The 24,837-nt window shown below is 39.0% G+C and overlaps 1 protein-coding gene across 1 annotated transcript; it reads right to left on the bottom strand.

The window, feature by feature from the left end:
* Positions 1 to 6,219: 6,219 nt before the first annotated feature.
* LOC149198019 (uncharacterized) lies at positions 6,220 to 7,350 on the bottom strand. Its single transcript, XM_089408894.1, has one exon. It carries the CDS (start codon positions 7,348 to 7,350, stop codon positions 6,220 to 6,222), a length of 1,131 nt encoding a protein of 376 aa, XP_089265020.1.
* Positions 7,351 to 24,837: the final 17,487 nt, after the last annotated feature.

Below are 24,837 nucleotides of genomic sequence, written 5' to 3'. Positions count from 1 at the left end.
TGAAGAAAATATGGCCTTAGCAAGTAAGGTAAGGAAAGGGAAGGGGAAGGCTTCCCATTCCAAATCGAATTCTTCTCATGGAGGGAAGAAGGGTGACATGTCTAAAGTGAGATGCTTTAATTGTCACGAGATGGGACATTATGCGACTAATTTCCCATCGAAGAAGTCCAAGAAGGGATCCTTGGTAGGATCGCAAGGTGAGGCATTAGCCTCTCAGTTTGAAATGGACTTTACCCTCATCGCATGCATGGTGTCATTGATGATGGGTTTTATCTGGTATCTTGACAGTGGAGCCTCATTCCACGTGACTGGTGATAAAATTTTATTGAGTGCCTTGGAGGAGAATGACCTCAAGATGCGCATAGAGATGGGTGACAACGGAAGGTATAGTGTTTCAGGAGTGGGCATAGTTGCTTTTGAGAGGGAGCATGGAGCTCCTCTCACCTTGACAGATGTAAAGTATGTGCCTGGACTGAAGAAGAATTTGGTATCAGTCACGATATTGGAGCACAAAGGCTACGATGTTGTCTTCAGTAAAGGAAAGGCATTCCTAAGACACAAAGCCACAGGTCAGACCAATAGGATAGGGATTCGGGTGAAGAATCTATATAAACTAGAGGTAAATGATTGTGCAACATTGAATATGCAGAATTTGTGCCAAGCCAAGACATTGGCGAGTTGTGGCACAGGCGGTTGGGCCATTTGCGTCATGGGGCTTTGAAGATAATGCAGCAGATATCTATAGGACTTCCCAAAGGTAAACTTGAGCAAGTTGACACATGCAAAGGTTGTACCTTGGGAAAGTACACCAAGTCTTCCTTTCATGATCGAGACAGTCGAGCAGAGGCTATCTTAGAGAGATTTCATACTAATGTGTGTGGACCATTCTCGATGGCATCCATAGTGAAGCAAAGTTATTTTGTGATTTTCATTGATGATTATTCTCGTAAATGTTGGATTTATTTCATGCAGAAGAAGGACCAGAATTTCACAAAGTTTTCTGAGTTCAAATCTTTGGTTGAGAAACAGTCAGGGAAGAAGTTCAAGGCCTTGAGAAGTGAAAACGGTGGAGAATACATCTCTCAAGAGTTTAAGGAATTCTATGCAGCAGAGGGAATTAAATGAGAGTTGACAGCACCTCATAAGCCACAATAGAATGGGGTGGTCGAGAGGAAGAACATAGCTATTGTAGGGGCAGCACAGACAATGTTGCATGACCAAGGCCTACAAATTCACTTGTGGGCTGAGGCATGCAACACAGTGGTCTATTTGCAGAATAGAAGCTTGTATCACATACTTGGGATGAAGACACCAGAGGAAGCTTTCTCTGGTAAGAGACTAGATGTGGGTCACTTCAGGATATTTGGCTTATCGATATATTTCCATGTGACAAAGGATGCACGAAAGAAGCTTGAGCCGACAACAGAGTTGGGGATACTTGTGGGGTACACTAATACACCTAACAACTACTGGGTGTACTTTCCTACTAGTCAGAGGATAGTGGTTCATAGAGATCTCAAGTTTGATGAGCAGAAGGCCATGTGAGTTTCCCTTGAGAGGGAGCTCCAACTACAAGTTGTGGAGGAACAGTAGGTTCCTAAGGAGGAGGAACCTCAGACTGATGTGTAGCAGCTGCATGCAGAGGTTCCAAGAGTGGAGACATCCACTCAAGTAGAGTCTTCCAGAGATGGACAGAAGCACACAAGAGAAGCTGACAGATTGTTGAAGGATGCGAGAGAGAATGTGGGAGCACCATCTTCTCAGCGCAGAAAGAGGAGGTCACCTGAGAGGTACACTGGATACATGGCCCTTCTTGGGGAATGTGTTGAGACCGAGCCATCTTCCTTTGAGGAAGCAGTGCAGTAGCCGATTTGGGTTGATGTTATGGTGGAGGAGTATGACTCCATAGTTCGTAATAGTGTTTGGGACGTGGTTCCAAGACCGAAGAACAAGTCAGTTGTGAGTTCTCATTGGCTTTACAAGGTAAAGCAAGTTGTTGATGATGGGAGGATCATGTTGCCGCAATATATTTCGATAGAGCAGCAAGATGCTGACATTTTGACAAAGGCATTGTCAAAATGTAAATTCGAGTTCCATAAAGTCAGGATCGGGGTGGCAGATAATCCCTTTCTTGTTGAGAGAGAGTGTTGAAATGTGGCAACAAGAATATTCCAATTTAATTTGTCCTTGAATTAAATTTTGAATTAAAATCAAATTTAGTCTTAACAGCTACTTGGAAATAATTAATTAAGTTATTTTGACTTAATTAGTTGGATAAATTCAAGTTAGAAGTCTTCTGAAGTCATGCAAGAGTTATCTCTTAAATTAAGGAGATAATATTGAGTTATATTTGAGTTGTAATTACTTAACTCAGTTTACTGAGTTAAGTCCAGTTAAATTAGTTCCAAACTGTTTGAGGAACTAATAGAGAGTTAATAGTCAGTTGATGCATGCATGCACTAAACTAGTGTACTCTAGTTAATTGAAGATTCCCTTATCAGAAACTCATGCATGTCTATTCTGAGAAAGACCCAATTGAGATTAAAGACAAGGACAATGTACTATCAGTTGCATGTGTTTTCTTATAAAGAAAACTCATGCATGCAGTCAAGGAATTATTCCTTGAGGATTGTGCAGTTCTGACAGTGTGTGAGATCAGAGTGTTCCACTTGGTTGAAGCTGAATCATCCTAGAGGAACAACACAAGGAAATAGGATATTGGAGGGCAGAGAGGAAAGCTTGAGAGAAGCCAGGATTTCCTATGAGCATTTGTGAGGATTGTACTGAGAGCTGGCTAGCTATGAGAGCTAAGGCTTTGTATAATTCTTATGTATTTCCACCTTGTATTATAATACAAATAGTGGGGTTTTTAGCTGAGGCTTTCACCAAAGTATTCTCATGTGTATTGTGCATTGATTCTTCTTCTTCTGGTTATCTTGTTCAACTCAATCTTTAAGCTTCCAAAAATTGATAGTAGAAGTAGGTTATAGTATTCTGCTTTGATCTATATTGCATTATCGGGTTAACCTACAGTCAGATTTTCTACACTATATGGGTTACATGCATTTTGGTTCTCTGTGTAGTCAAATTGTAACAGAAATGCACAAGTTGTTAGAAATTAATTAACAAAGAAATGAAACATATTAAATATTTTTGAAAAAAACACAAAAAAACATAGAACAAGAGAGACATAGACATATATGGTTCACCCAATTTGGATATGTCCACGAAGAAATAGTCAGGCCTTATTTTTATATTATCTAGGAAAATGAAGAGATACAACCTACAACAAATTTGTTGTAACTTCCTCTTCTCTCTCACACATTCTCTCCACTTCTCTTCGTACACAAAATAATCCACAATTTTAATATAATTCCTTCATATTAACCAAGGGTTTCCTTCTAGGGAAAAACACTAAATTAACATAACTTATATTGTGATATATTTTGCCTAATGAAAGGGCCATATTAACTATGAAATTACAATTTTTTACAAGGAAATTTTATCTCTAATTTTTATTTGGGGGCACCCGAGCAGAAATAATGGGGGAAAAATCCCCCCCCCCGACAATCAAGAACTGGGATCCAAATGTAGTTGAAAAAAAACCTCTAAATAAGGAAGAAAATCAGGCTCCACATCGAACGTAAGTTTGGTGCTGGCGTAGTGAGTGTTGTTGTTCTTTATTTTTGATGTTGAGGGAGTACAACATCAAAACCACTTTGGAAGCTGGGATCTAGCCCTGCTAGCTTCAAAGAGGGATCTCTCTGTTTAATTTAGCTTTATTTATGTGAATTTTAGGCTAGTTATGGTTGTGCTTGTTTGTTTTGTTTGATTGGTTTGGTTGATTTGAGTGTTATAATTCCATTGAGCTATGGAGTCTATAAACTAAATTGGAGTTTTGCATCAATTTTTAGAGGAGTTCTCATAGGGAAAGCCAGGTTGCACTAACTAGATCTTTTCATAAATTAAATGAATTGTGGAATAGCAGAAGTGTAAGGTTCAGTAGAAACCAAGGAGAAATTAAGAATTCCTTGATCTGACTTCTGTGGAAAACATTAAAATTATCAACATGTAAAATAGGGTGCTCTAAGTAACAAATCTTATTTATCACAGTTTCTGTTGATTAATTCATAAATTTAGAATAATAGAGAAAGGAAAAACAATGTTTAAACAAATAGATAGAAGAGACACATCACTATTTAGTACACCACATGAATCCTGTGAAATTTCCTTGTATTATTTTATTTTTTCTACATAAGACTATTTCTATTATATTAACAGGGTAATGGTAAATTTACATCATGACCGAAGTCAAGAACTCTGCTCCTGTAAGAGGCAGAACTGTCCAAAACAAACATATATGAAAACTGTCTAATTTTACGTCCCTCGCAGGGGATCGATCTGTGATACATATGACAGTGCAAAAACTCCAAAAAACTAAGAAACACCAAAGATCCCAGAACCTATTCGCCTTACAGTCGTGCCCAGTGGTGAGGGGCATTCTGCCAAAAAAAGAAGCATGGGTGGACGTGCTAATCATCAAGGGGCTCTTCTATGATGCGACACCAGCCCATGTCTGGCAAGTCCTCTGTCTGAGTCGCGTTCTGAGCAGCGGGATCCGGGTCAACCATCATCGCTTCCTGAGCTCTGCCCGCCTGTTCATTTGCCTCCTGCTGAGGAGCATTTTCAACATCCAACTGTAATGAAGAAGAGGGAGCCGGGATTGCCCTTGAATTCCTTGACTGTATCCTTATATCTTCTGCTTGGCTTTCTTCCTGAAAAACCACTGTAAAATAGGCAGTGATCCTGGGTCTGTTCAGTGCGCTATCAAAGGTAAAGATGGCGGAACCAGAGGTAGGGATAGGTCCGGGGCGAGAGCTGGTGGCGCGAGATCTTCCTCTTCTGCTGCGTGTTAAAGGTCGTCGCCTCCCTGACAATTCACTGGAAGACGATTCAGTTGGAGCCCTCCTCGGCTGCCCTCTACGGCTGCCCATCCTTGGTCTCAGACGAGGCATCTTGATAGTGACGACAGCCAAGGTCCAGGACTGCAGCACCAGAGCACTAACCAATTGTTGGCAGCAGCTTTGCCTTCTAGTCGAGCCTCCTTTGCTGAGCTTGAACCCGTCCTCCTGGTGTGCCAAACCTGGATCAGAGAAATCCCTGCTTGTATACGAAACCAATGACCAGACAAAGAGATGAGTTACTGAGATATGTAAGTGAAAACAACAGTATGAAACACCGAAAAGAAACACGGGTAGGAGAAGATCTAGCTTCGCTGGGATGGCCAAGCCCATCGACACAAGAACCCGTTTCCCCTCATGCGCCCTGGAATTCGTTGCGAGACCGGAGGCAAGCGGGAAGAGCAGAAAAGCCAATGAAGTTTCCGTCTCCCCAGGCCCTCCCCTGGCCTTATCATTCTTTGTCATGCCTCGGGAGGCTCCTCCCATAACTGCTACATTGATGGTTCGTGCTTTCTGCTGCATGCTGGTGCGTGCGAAGGTGATTTCCATCACTGTAAACCTGGTGTGCGAGCTGAACCGATTGCCTTGCAATCCCAAATACCCATCCATACGCTTATGTCGTGCGCCAGATGCCGTATCCTCTTTACATTCCTTGTACTGGTCAGGCAAGTGGCGTTCTGCCTTGCCCAGCCCCTGTCCCGTCAGTTTAATTCTCACCACAGGCACCCGCATCCGGGAGAGCAGCATCCTTTTGAACCAGAAGTTTGCATTCATGTTCATGATCATGGTTTTGAATTATGTCGAGCGTCCTTGTGATTAGAGTGTGTTCAGACTCCACACCTAGGTTGGCTAGAAGGTCTGCAACCTTGTTTCCTTCCCTTTTAACATGAGTGAAGATGATGGCTCGATTATTGTGAAGCCATTGTTCTAAGGCCTCCAATCTAGCTTCAAGTCTCCAGCTTTTGGCAATTTTCCTAGCATGAGTCCCATTAAGGATTTGTTTGGCCATGTTGATGAGGACGAGGGAGTCACCTTCAATTTCCAGGGGGTGAAAGTTGTGTTTTCTGGAAAGGAGAAGTCCTTGCCACAGTCCCTCCAATTCTGCCGAGTTATTGGTGTCCCATCCTATGTTGCCAAAGTAGATAAGGAGGGGCGAGCCTTCATGATTTCTGAAAATTCCCCCATATCCAGCATTTCTGGGGTTGCCCTTTGATGCTCCGTCAAAGTTGAGCTTGAAAGTATGCTTTGGAGGGGAGGTCTAGGATTCCGTCTTTACTTTGCTGCTTTCTGAGGGGGCTTGAGTTGGATTTCCCTGTGGGAGAGGCAAATTCCAATTAGCCCAAATGGCCTTCTCATTTTCCAGAGTGGGAAAATCATCCGGCATCCATGTGCGGAGTGCCAATGTCTCTTTGAGGTTCAGACAGAAGTTGCCCCAGATGATCTCTAAAGGAGTTGTTTGATCTTTGAATATGCGCTTGTTCCTTTCCTTCCAAATACACCAAGTGAGGAGCCCAGGAATTAATCTCCATAATTGGTTGAGAACTTCACTTTTGTATGGATTCTGATGCCATTGGTGAATTGAGTCGGTGATATCATCTGATACCCTGCATCTTCTTTGGCATCGAAAGCTGGCTTTCTCCCACATCTGGTTAGCAAGGGTGCAGGAATCCAGAAGGTGCTGAAGGGTTTCCTCCTGCGATTTACAATTGACACATATTGAGGGACCATGATATTTTCTTCGCCTGAGTTTGTCCCATGTAAGTATTTTCCTATGCCCCACCAGCCATAGGAAGAGTGAGACTTTGGGCCAGGTACCTGCTGACCATATTCTTCCCCATATAGGATCCAGGGGCGAGGTATTTGAACATATGATTTTGTATGCTTCTATGGTGGTGAAGGTTCCTTTTATCAAGTAGCCCCAACGAAGGATGTCTCTGCCCTCGGAGTATCTCACCCGACATTTTTGGAGCTCCCCTTCCAGTTCCTTAATGGTTTGGTGATCCGCTCTACTGATTATCATGTCACTTTGCTGCCACTGCCTATATCCTCGATCTGTTTCCTGAGTCCAATAATGCCATATCTCTTCTTGATGCTGCTCTTCCTCGGAGTGGCCTGGAAGTTGACTGAGAAAGCCGCTGAGCTTTGGCAGCTGGTTCCAAGCATCCATCCAAAAACGTGTTGTTTTGCCATTTCTGACTTCCCAAAAACTGTGTTGTTGTATCATTAAGAAGTGTTTTTTAGCTGCATTCCAAATGAGTGAACCTTTTGCATTGGGCGTTAGTCTGATCAACTCCTCTTGTGGCCTGTGGTTGGCATATTTAGCAGTCCAAATGGCCGCCCATGGTTTGTTGGGGGTAGATAGCCATTGCCACCAGATTTTTGCGCACATTATAGCATTACTGTGACTGGGGTCTGTCAGTCCAATACCCCCTTGTTCTTTAGGCTTGCACGTAGTGGTCCATTTTACCAAAGCCCATTTGCGATTTTTACCCGTCGCTCCCCAGAGAAAGTTGCGTTGTAGATCCTTTATTCTTTTAATCACCCATTTAGGAGCTGCAAGGATTGAAAATAGGTAGAGCGAGCATTGCCTGTAGGACAGCCTTGATTAGCACCAATCTACTAGCTATATTCAGAGATTTGTGAGTCCATGAGTTGAGTCGGTGTTCAAGCTTCTCAAGGAGCAAGCACCAAGAGGTATGCTTGATAGCTGAGTCAATAAGGGGGGCTCCAAGATATTTGGAAGGGAGAGAGTCTATGGAAAAACCCAGAATACGAGCTATGGCCTGCTAAACAACAGGAGGAGTGTGGAAGAAAAAAATTTGAGATTTGGTCTTATTAATGCTAGTTCCCGAAGCCTCAGCAAAGTCGTTCAGCAGGGATTTGTACATTGAAGCTTCTTGATAGATGGGTACCCGAAAAGCATGTTGTCATCGACAAACTGCTGATGGGTTATAGCAGGGGAGTTGTGAATTGATAGGCCTTTGATTTGCTGGGAAAGGAGAGCCTGATTAATGTGGCGGCCTAAACCTTCCGCCATGAGAACAAAAAGGAATGGCGAGAGAGGGTCGCCTTGCCAAATGCCTCTTGAGGGACTAAATGGACGGGATGGTATGCCATTTACAAGGATGGAGAAGAAAGTTGAAGATATGAGACTCAGAATCCATTGAACCCACATTGGAGAAAAACCAAAAGCTATTAACATTTTTTGTATGTATATCCAACTTAGCTTATCAAAAGCTTTTGACAAGTCAAGCTTGAGAATCATACCTGCTTGTTTGGTGTGCTTGAGAGAGTGAATGACTTCGTGCGTGAGGATGATGCCATCCAAGATCTGTCTCCCTTCCACGTAGACAGATTGTTTAGACGAAATGAGCAGGGGAAACAGCGGCTTTAATCTATTGGCTATGACCTTTGATATCACCTTGTAGATTACATTACATAGAGAAATTGGACGAAACTTATCCGGAGTATTGTTGCTTTCTTCCTTTGGAATGAGCGCAATGAATGTCGAATTGAGAGAGGGAAAAAGCCAGTGAAGTGAGCGCGATTCCTCCACCACCTGCCAGACTTCATCTTTTATCAGCTCCCAGAAGGTGTGGAAGAAAGTGGTAGTAAAGCCATCCGGGCCAGGGGCTTTTCCCTCCTTGAGCTGATGCATTGCAGTGTCCACTTCCTGATGTAGAATAGGGCATAGTAGGAGCTTATTGTGTTCTTCAGTGATTATTTTTGGCACATTTCGGGTGATTTTTTCAATAGCTGGCCGTCTATCTGTTTGGGGCTCTTGATGAACTTGCCGAAAGTACCTTATGAATTCTTGCTCAATCTCATCATGCTCTTCTACTCTTTCCCCATCCTGCTTCTGAATGAAAGGGATAGTGTTGTGCATTCTCTGTTGTACAGTTGTTCTGTGGAAGAACTTAGTGTTTCTCTCCCCTTCCTTCAGCCACCTTATCCTTGATTTTTGCTTCCATAATATTTCCTCCTGCTTTCTCCTCTCCTCCAATTGATTGTGAATGCGTTGCTCCTGTTCCAAAGTTTCTTCATTGTGTCCCCCGGTGATTATTTTCTGTTGGAGCTATTTCATTTCCCTGTTTAGGTCCTGTTGCGCCTGAAAAATGTTTCCAAAGGTTTCTTGATTCCAGAGCTTGATGCGAGATTTGAGATATTTGAGTTTCTGTTGAAACTGGAACATTTTGGATCCCTCTTGAGGTTGGAAGTTGTTCCAGGTATTTCTGATGAAGTCTTTGAATGCGGGGTGAGTGAGCCAGAACGCTTCAAAGCGAAATGGTCTTTTATTGGCATTGCCCGGTCTTTGCCACTGAAGGGATATGGGCCAGTGGTCAGAGCCTGCGTATGGGAGAATTGCTACCGCTATATCTCCTCCTAAATGGACCACATTATCAGACATGAGGAATCAGTCCAGTTTGGATGTGATTTGTTGCCTTCCAGTCTGGAAATTACTCAATGTATGCATTCCATTACAAAACTGAAGATCGATTAGAGCATTGTTTTGGATGAACTCCTTGAAGTGTTCGTTTTCCTGCTCCATCCTGGCTTGTCCTCCTTGATTTTCCTCTAATTTAGTGATCATGTTAAAGTCTCCTCCAGTAATCCAGAGGGGATGGACTCTATGTAGATTTAGTGCTTCTATCGTATCTAGTAAAGCCATTTTATTACCTACCTCCTGTGGGAAATAGACGTTTGTAAGATGGCTGTGGATGTTAGTACCTAATATATGAAAAGTGGCCTGAATAATGTGGTGGGATGCATGCATATCTGAGAGCATTGTCACTTGCGGATTCCACGCAATAGCCAATCCACTTGAGGCCTCGGAGGCATCCACTGCTACTGAACAACTGCGTAGCCAAGCTCTGGAAAGTATATTTCCCAGAGTGTTATTGTTACACTTTGATTCTTGAAGGAAACAAATCTGTGGCTTTTCCTGCTTTATCATGTTCTTTATCATTCTTGTTTTCCCTAGGCTATTGAGCCACCTTAAATTCCATGAAGTAAGCTTTGTGATTCACTACTGGCAGTGGGTTTGTAGTACTTAGTCAGCTTCGCATATCTGCCTGAGTCAACCAAGATTTTCCCTAATGCGATTGTTCGTTGGAGATCAGTTCTTCTCCCTCTCTTCTTGGAGTCTTTTGGTGTGAGACCACCGTCCCAGTGACTGCCCGGTTGAATGCCTAGCTGTTGTTGCTGGTACGCCCTGGCTATGATGACTTCCAGTGTGCTAAGCTGGTGCTCTGGAATCTTGTCAAACTCCTTCTTTTTGCATGCTGATTCGAGCTCCAGAATGTCAAGTCCTCCCAGGTCGAAGCTTTCCGGTTCTTCGTCCATCACCTGTGGCTGGTTCATGTCTTCTGAGGCTGTGGCTATGCTCATAGATTGGTTGGGAAATCCATCCACATCCATGTCCTTTTCTTTCCCGCTCGAGATCTTTCTGTTCTCCTTAGGAGACCCATGGTCCTCTTCCGGATGGCCAGGAGTGGGAGTGGATCTAGAGGGAGGAGGGTTGGCGGGGGCGAAGAAGGGCGGGAATCTAGGCTTCGAATTCAGGGGCTGATCTTCAGAGGTATTGGCTAGAATCTCGAAGCTATTGCTGGTAGAAGGAAAGGATGCAGCTTCCAGCTGGGGATTTTTCCCATTCGAGGGTTTTTGTGTGATCTTTTGCGATTAGTTACCTTGGTGAAGCCATCTTGGGTCTGCATGTCAGAGGGATCAGGGGATTGAGGCTTGGCATTCAGCGGGCAGTCCCTAAAGAGATGCCCATGAGCATGGCATTTGCGACAGCGAAAGGGTACGTGTTCATAATCCAATGGTTGAGTCCATTCATAATCATCGTGGAAGAGACTTACCGAATCCGGCAAGGCCTTATCCAGGCGCATGAAGACACAGATGCGGGCATAGGATGTATATTTGCGCATCTTCATTTCTTCTACCGCTTTTATATATTCCCCCAGCCCATTTCCTATATCTTTGAGCGATTCTTCATCCCAATATTCCTCTGGCAGTGAGTACATCCTGATCCACACTGGCGCCCAACTGAGGTCCTCCTTGTCTTAGGTTGAATCTTGCTACCCATTCCCTTAGATAAAGACCTGCAGAGTTGAAAAAGTATGGCCCTTCATCCATTATTCGATTCCTATCTTCGATGCAGAGAAAGATCACCGTGAAGAACCCTTTTGGTCCTAGCTGCAGAGTGACATGACCCTTGGGTTTCCATTTAGCCGAGATCCATCCATGCAATGCTTTTTCTGTAGGCCAGAATCCAATAAATTTTCCAATGAGTGCATGATCCCTCATATACTGGATTCTCCCATTGATTCTATGACTGGGTAGTTCTATCTTGGGCCTTTCAGCTACTATGGGTTTGCATGTCTTCGAGGTGACCTTGGGTGCTTCTGCATGCACTATTTTCCTTTCTGGTATCTCGTTGTTTCTTTCTGACTGACTAGGGGGCGCATTTGTTTTGTCTTGCAGAGGGGGTTCTCTATTATCCTCTTCCTCATGTTCCGACCCTGAAGGTAAAGACCAGGTTTGCGCTGAGGGCTCTCGATCAGATGTGGGGGAGGGCTTTGAGGCCCCCCCCTGGGATTTTCCCATTTCTGCTCTCGCTAAACCAACGGCTTATTATTGTTCTTCTTTCGGCTACTGTTGTGGTGCGGTTGGGGAGATGCACTCTGTGCCGTTGCAGTGTTTTGCTCAAACCGTAGTTGCAGAGCTCTGAAACCGAAATAGCCATTCTTGTCGATCAAAGTTCCTTGTATTACTGATGCTCCAGTACTTTGAAAATACAATATGCAGAAGGAAATTACATTCGGAAATCAACCCTTAATACTTCAAACAGTGAAGTATTTATATTGAAAATTACAAAAATGCTTTACAAAATCATTGTCAAACCGATAGTGTATTATTAGCCTGATTACAAACGATATCATCTAATCTTGGCAGACGAAAAGGCCACATAGGAAACTGAAATGAAAGGTGGCATGTTTTGATGGTTTCGGTTGCTAAGTCAGCCCGAAATAGTGTTGCGATGCTGAACTGACTATTGTGCTAATTGTTGCACTCGCAATCTGTTTTACTGCTCCTGAATTATCCTTCAATCCAGTAAATCGACCAATTATTCCCATCTCTTTTCATCTAGTATTGTCAGCTTTGTTACTCTGCGGTAAATTTCATCTACATTTGTGTATTTGGCAAAGGTTAGCTTCATAGTGAAAATGTGTTTTACTTCGTTCTGTACATAGAAATCATTTGACATGATTTCCAAAAAGGTCTTTGTTGTTACACTACCCTTAATCTCACTAACCTTGATGTTGGTTCTAGCCACTTCTTTCATCTTCAAGATATAATCTTCCTAAGTGATTAATTTTTCATTTATAACATAGATGTTGGGCAATCCCTTTTGGATTAATGATTCAGTTCTCTTTGTGAACCTGTTTACTTGCAGCTCCAAGGTTTCACACCTTTCTTCCAATTAATCAATGAGATTTCTCTTTGTCAAGATTTTCTTGACTTCCAAAATATTAGTAGTCCTGTCAGTGATCCCTACTTCTTCCAGCTCATACTTGGACTTAGATTCCAAGAACTTGATTATGTTAGAGGCTTCTGTAGGTATTTCTCCGATTTTATCTCTTCCATGCACAATAGTTTATGTAGCATTTTCTATTAGCTCTTTCTGTTCAAATATGATTTGGATAGAAGGTCAAATTTCATTCATGGATTCCAGTATGTTCATCTAGATGGTTTCCTTGGCTTGGGCCAAGGTCTGACCAATTGAAGTGTCTCTTTCTGCCTTCTACAACTTCTCCAACAGCCTTCAAGATACTTGCATTTCAGTAACCCAGGCAACTTCAGCTTTAGCCTTTTGTACTTCCAAAGATTTGATTTGGCCCTACAAAGTCTCAATCTCCTTTGACTGGAGTGACATGTTCTATAGTGTCTGTGTTACCCCTTCAACACTTACAGTCTGAGTGGAAGGAGTGGTTGCAGTCATTGTCCCTATTGATGGAAGTTGAGAAATAGGTATGGCATCTAGGGGACAATAGCCATTTTAGGTTGTCTTCCTTCTCCTTTATCAGTTTCTCCATATCTGCCTCCATCTGCCTAATATGTATATTATGTTCTATGATCAATTTCATCATATCTGCTTTCTGTGCTTCACCTTCTTCAATATCTTTGGTCATTGGATCTTTTGTGGCTAGCAGCTTGAGCTGCTTTCTTAAGGCTGCAATGTCCGGGTTCTTCTTTTTCATAATCTCTTCAACAACATTGACATCTTTAGGGTCATACCCTATCTTAATCACCAAGTATTCCAAAGACTTGATCCTATTATCTTTGGCTAAGGAGGACACTTTCTCCATTTTCAACTGTGACTGGACATTTGCAAAAGAAACCTGCAATTTAGAAAGTGACAATAGTGTTAGTCAAAGTGGAGGATATCATTTCACCAGTTTTCTTATGCATATCCATTTGATCAATGGGATGTATGTCCTATGTGCTAAATTCGAAAGTGGTGCTCTTGTAGTATGCTCCTGATTTTGGCTGTGGAATCTGGGCCTCAAGAAAGGCCATCTACATTTTGACATGCTATGTGTCAAAGACTGACAACAACCTACTCTGTGAGCTAGAGATCTGCTTCCAGAATTGGTTATAAGTTCTATTTTTTAGAATTTCATTCCTGAGATTTATCTCCCTGTACCTATGAAATATTGTCTTCTCCTTGTCTGTATGGACATTTTGTGATTCTAACTCAGTTTCCATTTGACCTTGTGAATATGAAGGTTCATTAGGAGATGTTATGAATTTGTTGGTTGCAGGCGATGAATCTGTGATAATAATGGCAGCATGCTCCTCAGTTTCTTTGTCCAATTCTACTCTAGGAGTCACCTTTGCTCTTTTCTTGTAGGTGATCCTGAATTCTTTAGCTTCTCTCACAGTTTTTGATGATGATCCTTCCTCCCTCTATATTTTGCTTAATTATTCCTAAGGAATGAGAGTCTGCAAACTAGAAGTAGAAACAAGCTATTCTTCAACTTCCTGTAAGGTATTTTCTATCCACTCCAGTTGATTGTCATACTACTCTATTTCTGGTCTTGGACTATGAATATAAGGAGTATTTTTATTCTCTACTTTGAACTTTGAAATGATACCACTGGGGTCATAAGACCATGTAAAGCTCAAAGTGAACTTAATTTCTTTCAGCAATCTATCTGCCTCTTCACCTGTTGTCGTTGTGTTGCACACAAATGGGCACACAAATGGGTAGGGATTTGAGTGAGATGAGAGACAAGGAAAAATTATGAGATATCAACTACAGGCAGAAAACACATGTCTAAGGAGGTCGTTGCAAGAAAATAGAACCAATTGGCCAACATGGCAAGCCTCTCCATCGAGGCACTTCAGTGCAGGATGCCATCAAGATCATATGCACTATACCTCAAAGATCAATGGTTGCAATTTCATATCAAGACACTAGCACAACAGGGGATTATGCCTTTCCAAGGCTATAGGTAGTTCACTGAACTATGTGGCAAGAGCACCCTAGAAGATAAGGCCAAGATATCTGAATTTTAACTACACAACTTGGCCTTAACAGATTTGAATGTGTGGGACCTTAATGCAAAGTTGGGGGATTTAAAACTAATGGCCTTTGCATCAAGGATGAGTCATGAGGAGGTCGATGCTAAGGAGGTGAAGCGAATATTGGAAAAAGAGGAAGGGGAGCCCCTTTACATCAAAGAAGAATAGATAAATTAAATGGTTGTCATTAGCACCCATAACATCATGTCCAATGATGCCCAACTTGGACTAAGATACCTAGCTATACAAGAACAGGCCATCACCCACTTTTAAGACACCTTGAGGTTGTTGGGAAATGAAAGCCAGCAAGCATGCCAGAGGAGATGGAGAAACCTACCACATAGTCTAAGGATCAGAGAGTACCATTCCCCTGAGAAGTTGAGGAATGCACTGGAAAGGACCCCACTGTATAAGAATTCCATGCAGAGACTAAAAATAAATTGGATTGGGTTGAAACTCAGTCCACCCTTGTTGTTGGGTTTGACAGAAGGTAGGAAGGAAGAGGAGGAAAGAAAGCAGTGGGAAGAAATAAAGAAACATTCAGGGTTCAATCCTCAAGAGGAAACTCCATCAACAAAGGGTTGGGATGTCAAAGAGGCCACAAGGGTTATGAAAGATATGGACATAGAATAAGTTGCTCAAAGGATGAGCAACACCTTCAGTAGGGGGGTGATGATGAGGCTCATCAATAGGTAAACTATATGGGTCTTAATGCCACTCTCCAGCTTATTAAAATCAACTTTTCTCACATTTACTTACATATTTTATTATATTTTGCTTAGTGAGAAGGGTAAAGGTGAGATCTTATGTCATGTGGCCTAATATGCATTAATTGCAGGAATTGGAGCGGTTTTTTTGGCTAATTTAATTGCAGGAACTTGATGTGGACAAGTAAGAGGGATTGTAGGGAATTTTTCTCCCTCCTTAACTCCTAAAATCATTCAAAGATTCCTCTACCATATCTCATCATCTCGGAGTGATCAGGTGCTCAAAAAAATAGCTCAAAATCAAAGTTGTCAGATCAGTGTGGAACCTGAATGACTGTGTAGTACTTGTCATCCTGGGTCTTGCACAATTCGTTTCGCATGACGCAGACTCTGTATGCTCCTAGAAACATGTTATGTTCGCTTTCCCAAACACGCAAATTTTTGCAAAATGTGACAGCCCAGTAAACAGTCCATACTGTTGATGAGGCACTGACTGTGTATGCTGATGTGGCAGAGTTGACTGGTCAATGGGCTCCTTCGGAGAATCATGTGATGCCAAGTGGAAGTTTTTCATTGGGTGTGTGTTTGGCAAAATTTAATTGGTTGGAAGGTGGCCAACCATAGGCTAACATGTGGCCAAGCCAAAGGCCACCACGTGGCAGCTCGAGGGTCAACAAAATTTCAATTAAGGTTTGGGTAACAGTGGCGGGGGTCGAACCCGCAACCTACAAGTGACAAGCCAAGCCTCCTACTAACACGCCACACATATGTGTCTTAATAACTATGGGTGTCGGCGTTTATTTAAATTTGACATCGTGCGCATTCCGAAATAAGGGTCAGCCACAGGGGCTAGCCCTTGGGTGCGCAATGCAACATGACCACTAGTGGAGCAGAGTGGGGGCCCGACCAATGGGGGCAGGACGTTGGCCTTAGCCCCAGGCACTTCGCCCCCATGTGGCCCAAAATTTCAGATTTAAGGCCTTATAGGGCTTCTAAACCGCTCGATAAATTCGCCCTAAAATCAACGGAAATGGCGCCCGGTTAGTGGAAATCTAGATGAAATTGAGGGTTTGGTGCCATAATTTGGGGAGTTTGTAGAGCGAATAGCAACCAAACTTGGGGAAATCATAACTCCTTCAGTTTTTGACCAAATCAAGAGCAAAAAGAGGCTAGACAGACATTTTTGGGCATTATGGAGCCATTGGAATAGGTTTTAGAGCTATCTGAGCATTGTAAATTGATGTATTCACAATTTTGAGCATAATAGAGAGGGTCAAGCCATTGGAAGTTGGACCAAGGAGACGTAGCCTGGGCGGGGTGAACTCCTTCATCATGTGTTGTTGTGATATTATTTTGGTGATGTTCATGTCTATTATATGTTATTGTTCAGACATTTGTTTATGTTAATTTGTACATGAAATTTACATAAAAACACTCAAAAACTCATGTTTAAACTTGAAATCAACCTCGTGAATCCTTAAGAACTTTTACATATTCTGAAGAGGAATTTAGCACAGGAAAACTAATTTTCTCATTCAAATCACGAAGTTACAAGTAGCCAAGCCAACCGAGTTCATTGGCAACCCAGCCAATGATAGTGAAGACAAGTCATTCTCGAGTTTGGGAGCCAAGTATCCCTAATTTTTAGGAAGATGTTGGTAGCTTCAGTCTGTATAAATAAGAAGGCCAAGGGCCTCATTAAGATTCAATTTTTTGTTGTAGCCAAGAGGCAAATTGGAGCTAAGACATTGTGACTGTTACTCTTATGTTCTTTTTGACATTTTGATGACAATGAAAAGGTTTACCTTGATCCAGTATTGAGTTGACTTAGAGAGCTGAAGCTCTTGGGTCAGGGCCCAACCCTAGCAGCAGAGGTTCCTCTTTTTATGCATGTATTCTTAGGTTAAAATCATAGTTAGCACTTGAAGTTATTTCTGCTTTGTTTAATTTACAAGTAGTTGGATGATCATCTAGTCTTGCTTTCATTAGTTGAAGAAGTAGATTAGTGGTAAAATAATGAAAGAGAATAATTTGTAAAATCTTCTAACAGTGGCCTCTTCGTCATCTCCCTCATGGGATCACGATTTGAGGCCCCCACTCTCATAGCACCAAAAATAGAATTATCTTTTGATCATTGCATAGCTTAGGGTTCCTTGTTGAAAGGATCATTGTTTATAATTTCTTGGAAGCACCTACAGTTGTCATTTTGTTTCTTGAGTTTGTTGTAGTTTAAGAAGGCATTTCATTCCATAGATATAATCATTAGCCATCAATAAATCAATTTTCTCAAATTCAACTCATATTTTCCATATTTATACGAAGTTATGCATAAATGAAGAGAAGAACATGTGTTGTTGCAGGATTTGTTGATCTGTAAGGAGGAACTCATTCCACCAGCCTCATCTAATCCTTCTCCACCTACTACTAATGCCTACTAACCCCTAATCTGAATTTTTGTTTTATAGCCACCGTGGGCAGCCACCTTGAGTAAATCCAACCATCTTGAAGTGTTGGGTTGAGCCTTGGGCACTATGCACCTTCCCTACACCTTATTCCACCATCAGACATCTTCCCAACACTTCATTTCACCTTCCCTACCTTCATATAGCCTTCAACCAGTTTCCATAGAAAACCAGTACATCTTGTAGTAACTACAGGAAACCCTGTCGCAACCTGTTTTGAGCATAAATGATGATATGAGAATAGCGTAGGCCCTCCACATGAATTCCATGCCTCTCATTTCCATTTTGGACCAAATTATACATGCATTTCTTCCATGCAAAGATAAAGTTGTTTAACTTAGCATTTACATTTCTAAATCAAAAATCAAAAGACTCTTTTTCTGCAATTTTAACATAAGATAGCTAGCACATGCATACATCAGTCATAGCAGTGATAGGATAAATTCCATGCCCACTTAGTCCAATTAGCTAAATGATAGAATTCAAGGTTATATTAGTTCTCTTCTGCAAGTAATGTGTGTCAATTCTTAGCTAGGTTATTTCATGGCATTTCATAGCACTTTCCATTCAGCACTTTCATTTTCATAGAATAGGCAAGCATTTAATTTCCTGCATTAAATATAGCTTTACATTCATTGTCAGTAGTCAGCCTCCTTCTAGTCAATAGAAGACTGGTTTGAAAACCCTAGTGGTCTATTGCCCCACTTGAAAAATGACAAGAGTAGATTGTTGCATCTACTGTGCATACAACACTATCACCTCCAAGTTTGTATGAACCCTGGGTTGATAAAGTAAATTTGGTAGCCCTAGGAGTTGCAACATCCTTACTGCAATACTGAGGCTCATCACCACCCACATAAATATCAAACGCCATATAGATTTGAGTGGCATGGGAATTTAGGTGATTTCCTCGTGGAAGTGAATCCATCTTGGCACAAACATGCATAAGAAAAGTATAGAAATTGGACGATGGCTAGATGCTCTGTTGATCCACTACTTTCAATATTTTAAGCGCCTCCTTGATTTTCCTAATATTATACGACAATATCACATCCGCATGAAGGCCTTCATTGTCATTATGAACAAGATCATTTTCTTTGGAAACAACAAGCATGTGCTAAACCCAAAACTCCAACACAACCATGAATTAATTTTGGTGCCCATTTGTGGAATGTACAAACCAACATGTACTTTCGTGCTGCTGTCATCAATGACCTATAATGCATATTTTGTTTTTCTTTAACTTCATTTCCAAATCAATATTTAAACATGAATTTCCTATTTTCTTAGATACATAAGATAGTGATAATAATCATAACAAGGCTTGATTGTATCTCTGTTTGTTTCAAATCATTTCAGTTTCTTGTACAACATGAACAATTTTGTTTCTTTTTTCATATTGAATAGTCATGGACAAAATTTATTCATCTGTCTGTTTAATTGTGTTGATGCCACAATGGAGCTAAGCACATATTTCCCCAAAAGAAGAAAAGGTTAAATTTCTCTTTTTATTCTCGAATGCAGTCATAGAAAAAAAATTATTGTTCTGTGTGTTTAATTGTGTTGTTTACACCATCAAGACATAAGCATAATCTTAAACCCTAACAAAGTGCCCATAGGTTTGATTTGAAGTAAAACAAAAGTGCAATAAGATGAGAACTCCATATTCTTTCCTACTTGTTTGCATATCAATGTTCAGGTTTACATTTTGCAAGTTTTTATCATTTTCATAAATGTGTTGATCTTCTTTTGAAGAAGGGGGCAAATCCTTCTCTCTTGGCATTCAAGGATGCCTCTAGAGTAAGCTTCATGGAATCCAAGCCTTGATGTTGAATCGGACTTCTCCACTGATGCATCTGAAATTGTTAAAAGAATTTGGGAAAATAATATAATAGTCTTGAAACAGATTCGTTTTGTTGTATTTGAAAAGCAAAAAGATAGATATGAAGTTGTACGGAGGCACTACATTCCATTCCTGGGAAAAAGAGTGGAACTTAAGAAAGTAATGACTTGTACTGTATTGGCTGCAGGAGATGGGGTGGGAAGGAAAAATTCTTTGTCTTTGGGGTTATCATCACCAACTACCACTCGACCTTCTCGGCCTCCTCCATTTTATGGTTTTCTTATGCTTGATTGTGGATTACATTCACCACATTCAAATGCAGTAGGTTACCATTAGCATTTGACACAACCATGTTCATTTGTTTAGATCCCCTAGTCATTGTTTGAGGATGGTCTTTAATCCCTGTAACCCTTTGCCTGCCAACCTGCAGGTTATTTGTTGGAGAATAACAAGTTGATTCCAATTGAACAAATAAAAGGTTTTCAAAATAATTCAAACATTTTCCCTGCCATTCATGAAAACTGTATTTTGGAAAATTTTCTGAGCTCCATTAGTGATGAAAAATATCCATTTTCCTATAAAACTAAACACTCGTTGAAGGTAGATGATGCCCTATATAGTTATTCACTTCATTCTTTTGATTTGTCCTCTTCACCAACTCCCAGTACTATGCCTTCAAGATTGTTTACTCCCTTTTCAAATGGTAATAAATGCATGAGTCTCTCAAGCAGTGAACCATTTACTTACTTTAGCAATGGTGCATCTGATGGCTTTTTCAACATTATGCCTGAACTCAGTGGTTCAAGTCAAATTAATGGTGATAATGATGATAAGGATCTCTCACGGATGCTTGAATTTCTAGGGGTGATCCCTGTGCTGGAGCCAACACAGCCAAAATATTTTGCATGTAAAACACTAGATTCTAATTGTGGTGTCAGTGTAGCTATACCCAGAATTTATTTTCACAATGTTTAGGAAGGAGATATCTTAGGTAGTCACCAAAATCGATATTCTTAGTTTTCGTATGGTGAAAATTGGTATGGTTATGCTCGAAAAAAAACATAATATGATTCTCAAATTTCAGCTAGCTCAAGTTGTTATTATATGTCTGAAAAGGCAGGACCCAACAATTTCTCAGGTGATTTTTGCTATAATGGTTTATTACTCAAAGGTTTTGGATATGGTAAGGATTCAAATTTCACTTGGGTCACAAGGACCTCCAAAATTTTCTCCACTGTTGAATGAATTGTCACTTCAGGGATATGCCATTGGCAATGGACGCTTTCAAGGATTTAATAGCTCACATGAAACTACTGCTTGTGATTTAAGACAGTTGAATAGCATTTGTTTACTAATTTTTATCTTCAATGATTTTTTATATGTTACAATGCTTCTCGAATTTATGCCTTACGACGTTTCCTTTGCAATATCTGGTGTAATTGCTAGTTTTATTTTTGAAAAGAGCCCCTTCTATGTGGTCAAGGAATTCCTCATCATCAAACATTTATATGAGAGCTAGATAACGTGAAAAAACATCGATTAAATAAAGGTTATGATCCTCAAATATGGGGAAACACTAATTCTATGTACAATAATAAAGGTTATGATCATCAAATCTAGGGAGAACAATTACCCTAATTTTTTGTACAACGATAATAGTTAAGAGAAAGATGTTTTATAAATATCAAAATATTTTGGAGATGATATTTATGATACATTCAATTAAAATTATAAATGTGAAGGGATTAATGTGACTCCAGTAATATTATATAGGTATTTAGTTTTCAAATTATAACATTTTAGAAGAAAATTTTAAAGAATTTAGAAAGTATATATATATATATATATATATATATATATATATATATATATATATATATTATTAATAATAAACTACATGGTAGATATTCAACCTCCAAATTTAGCTATTCTGCTAAAATAGCAGAACTGTTTAATTTACCCGATATATGGAAAAACTTTAATTTTTCCATGGAACCAAAATGAATTAAAACCCTAGTTCATAACCTTATTGTGTACGCCACTCCACAAACCTTTAGGGCATTAAATCTCCACCATCGATCTCATTCCTGAATCTGCCTCACTCGCTCCCCAACTAGCATTCCTCAATCTGCGTAACTCGCTCCCCAACTAGCTTGGCCGATCCCCACCGTCAATCAATCCCGCTTGATCCATCAGCTATCGCATAATCGCGCGTGGATTCTTACATGATGCATAACAAGTCGAGAGCATGCGAGAAAAGTGGTTTTCCCATGCTACATGTCAACCGTTAAGAGTAATCGTGTGAATTTGCAAAATACCACTTACCATTTTGAGACGGCAGGAAATACTTATTATTAATAATAATTAATTGCATGGTAGATATTTAACCTCCATAGAATGTTTTAGAGTATTCTGAAGAGGAGAAATAAATCAAAAGTTGAAATTTATCTCAAAATATTTGTACTTTATTCCCTTTTAATTAAATTGAATAATTAAAATTAAATAAATATCATATAAACACTAGTTATGTTTTTTGGAACATGTAGTATTAATAGGACATGTTATTGTAACAAAATATATTTACAAGTTACAAATCTCCATACTTAAAAATATTATTAAATGTTTTTTTAAATGTTTAATAAATTTATTAATATTTTTGAGTTAATAATAATTTAAAATAAATTTATAATTTGATTAATTTTTATATTTTTATTTTTATAGTATAAAATGTATTATAAATGGTTTTGATCTTTATCTTTCTTTCACAACCATTCCATTTATATACCTATATTAATTTATAAATTAAAACTCTAACATATTCCAAAAAAATTACTATGTATATTTAAAAAAATCTTACTTTACACATAAAAATGAATTAACATAAAATTTATACCAATTAAAATCAATTAACATAAAATTTAATAAACTCTAAAAATTACCCAAAACTTCAAATTCAAAATCAATTAAATAAAAATACAAAGTCTTGAATCCATGCATACTCAAAATTCTTTAAAAGTTCTGAAAGAATATTTTGTCTAAGTGTTGTCCACCCATTAAGCAACGCTACGTAAATAGGAAAAAAATAAAGGCATGCTTTTGATGATTCCAAAAAAGTGATAGTTGTACCTTAAGAAGATGAAAGATTATTTGGTTGGGAATTAACAGCATCAATTTGTAAATTTATATATAAATAGGCCAAAGGTTTTAAAATGTCGAGTTTAAATTATATTTACTGATTGAGAATTAAAGTATGGTTTCACAAAAAAAATAATGTTTTAAAATGTTAAGTTTTAATTTATTCACGGATTGAAAACTAAAATCTTGTTCAAAAAAATCATGTTTATATTTTGACCACAAAACTTAAAAAATCATGTTTATATTTTGACCACAAAGTTTAACACAAAGTTCAGATTATATTCCATATAATCATTGATTTTACCAAAATTCCAGATACAATCATTTACCTGAGGAAAATCCCACTGAATGTAAATCCCAAGCCTTGTATCATATTTTGCTTAAAAAATATATGTTTTTTCACAACATTTCATGTTTTGTTGCAGGTGACGTGCATGAAATGATGGCTGGGGCGGATGGCTTTCGCTCCCCCAGCCAGGATCGATTCTTGTGGCGGTGGTTGAGGCCCCGCCTTATGGTGTATTTGTGACGGCTATGCCTTAATTCTGCTCATCTGCTGGCTTCGGCCAAAAATTCTGCTCATCTGCTGGCTTCGGCCATATGTAAATTGTAAAAAATTATCTGCGGGCTTTGGCCATATGTTGATTTTCTCTCTGAAAAAAAAAAAAAACATCTTGTGTTTTGTTACAATATTTTGTTCAAATTTCAACATCCTTGACTAATAAAAAATTTTCAAACATTTTACTTAAAACTTTAATATCTTTGACCAATTATTTTTTTTCAAATTTAATAGGAGAAATATTCATTTCCAATAAATTAATTATTCCAATGTTTATATTACTCACTACATCCTTGACCAAGTTACAATGTTTTGTTCAGATTTTAATATTTTTGACCAATTAACTTTTCTTTAAGTTAGAATAGAAATATTTCTATTTCTATTTCTTCTTATGTCTGCAAGTAAACTAAGTACCACCTTAATATTTTTTATTTATATTTCTTAAGTCAGTAAATAAATTAAATGTTACTTTTTAGTGTGAGTATTTTTTCTTTTCTATCAGTTAGAGCAGAAATATTTTTATTTCTATTTTTGTTACCACCTTTAGTCCTAATATTTTTTTTTTCTATCCGTTAGAACAGAAATATCCTATGTCAGCTAGTAAATTAAGTTATTTCTATTTCTTCATATGTCAATTCTATTTTTATTACCACCTTTAGTCCCAATATTTTTTATTTTCTATTGGCTAGAGCAGAAATATCCTATGTCAGCCAGTAAATTAAGTTATTTCTATTTCTTCCTATGTCAAGTGCGATATTTTTTATTTTCTATCGGTTAGAACAGAAATATCCTATGTCAGCCAGTAAATTAAGTTATTCCTATTTCTTCCTATGTCAATTTTATTTTTATTACCACCTTTAGTCCCAATATTTTTTATTTTCTATTGGCTAGAGCAGAAATATCCTATGTCAGCCAGTAAATTAAGTTATTTCTATTTCTTCCTATGTCAAGTGCGGGTATATATTTTTATTTCTATTTTTATTACCACCTTTAGTCCCAGTATTTTTTATTTTCTATCGGTTAGAGCAGAAATATCCTATGTCAGCCAGTAAATTAAGTTATTTCTATTTCTTCCTATGTCAAGTGCAATTAAGTTATTTCTATTTCTTCCTATGTCAAAGTATTTTAAGTAATACCTTTTATTTTTAGTATTTCAAAAAAACACATTGCTGATTACTTCCAATGTAGTATATCAGTGCATTTTGTTAGTATTTTAAGTGATACCTTTTGCAGTTTTTAGTATTTAAAAAAAAACATATTGTTGATTCCTTCCAATGTAGTATATCAATATGGTATATCAGTGCATAGTATATCAATATAGTATATCAGTGCATTTTGTTAGTGATCACATTTTCCCAATGCATTATAAGTTAAATTTGCTAATTTCCCATATTGATACAGATTAGAGATGGTTTTTTTTTGGGCTTAATTTTCTAAAATAAATTAAAATTTGCCGCAGTTAAATTTGTTAATTTCCTGTAGGGGTAGATGGCTTTTTTTGGCCTAATTTTCTAAAATAAATTAAAATTTCCCATATTGATACAGATTAAAATAAATTAAAATTTGCCACAGTTAAATT

This window comes from Pinus tabuliformis, chromosome 2_2 (genome assembly GCF_031772625.1).
Source record: "Pinus tabuliformis cultivar Carrire ecotype Pingquan chromosome 2_2, CPIR1, whole genome shotgun sequence".
Taxonomy (NCBI): domain Eukaryota; kingdom Viridiplantae; phylum Streptophyta; class Pinopsida; order Pinales; family Pinaceae; genus Pinus; species Pinus tabuliformis.
Note: the sequence above shows the minus strand (reverse complement) of the source record. Positions and strands in the feature narration are given on the sequence as shown.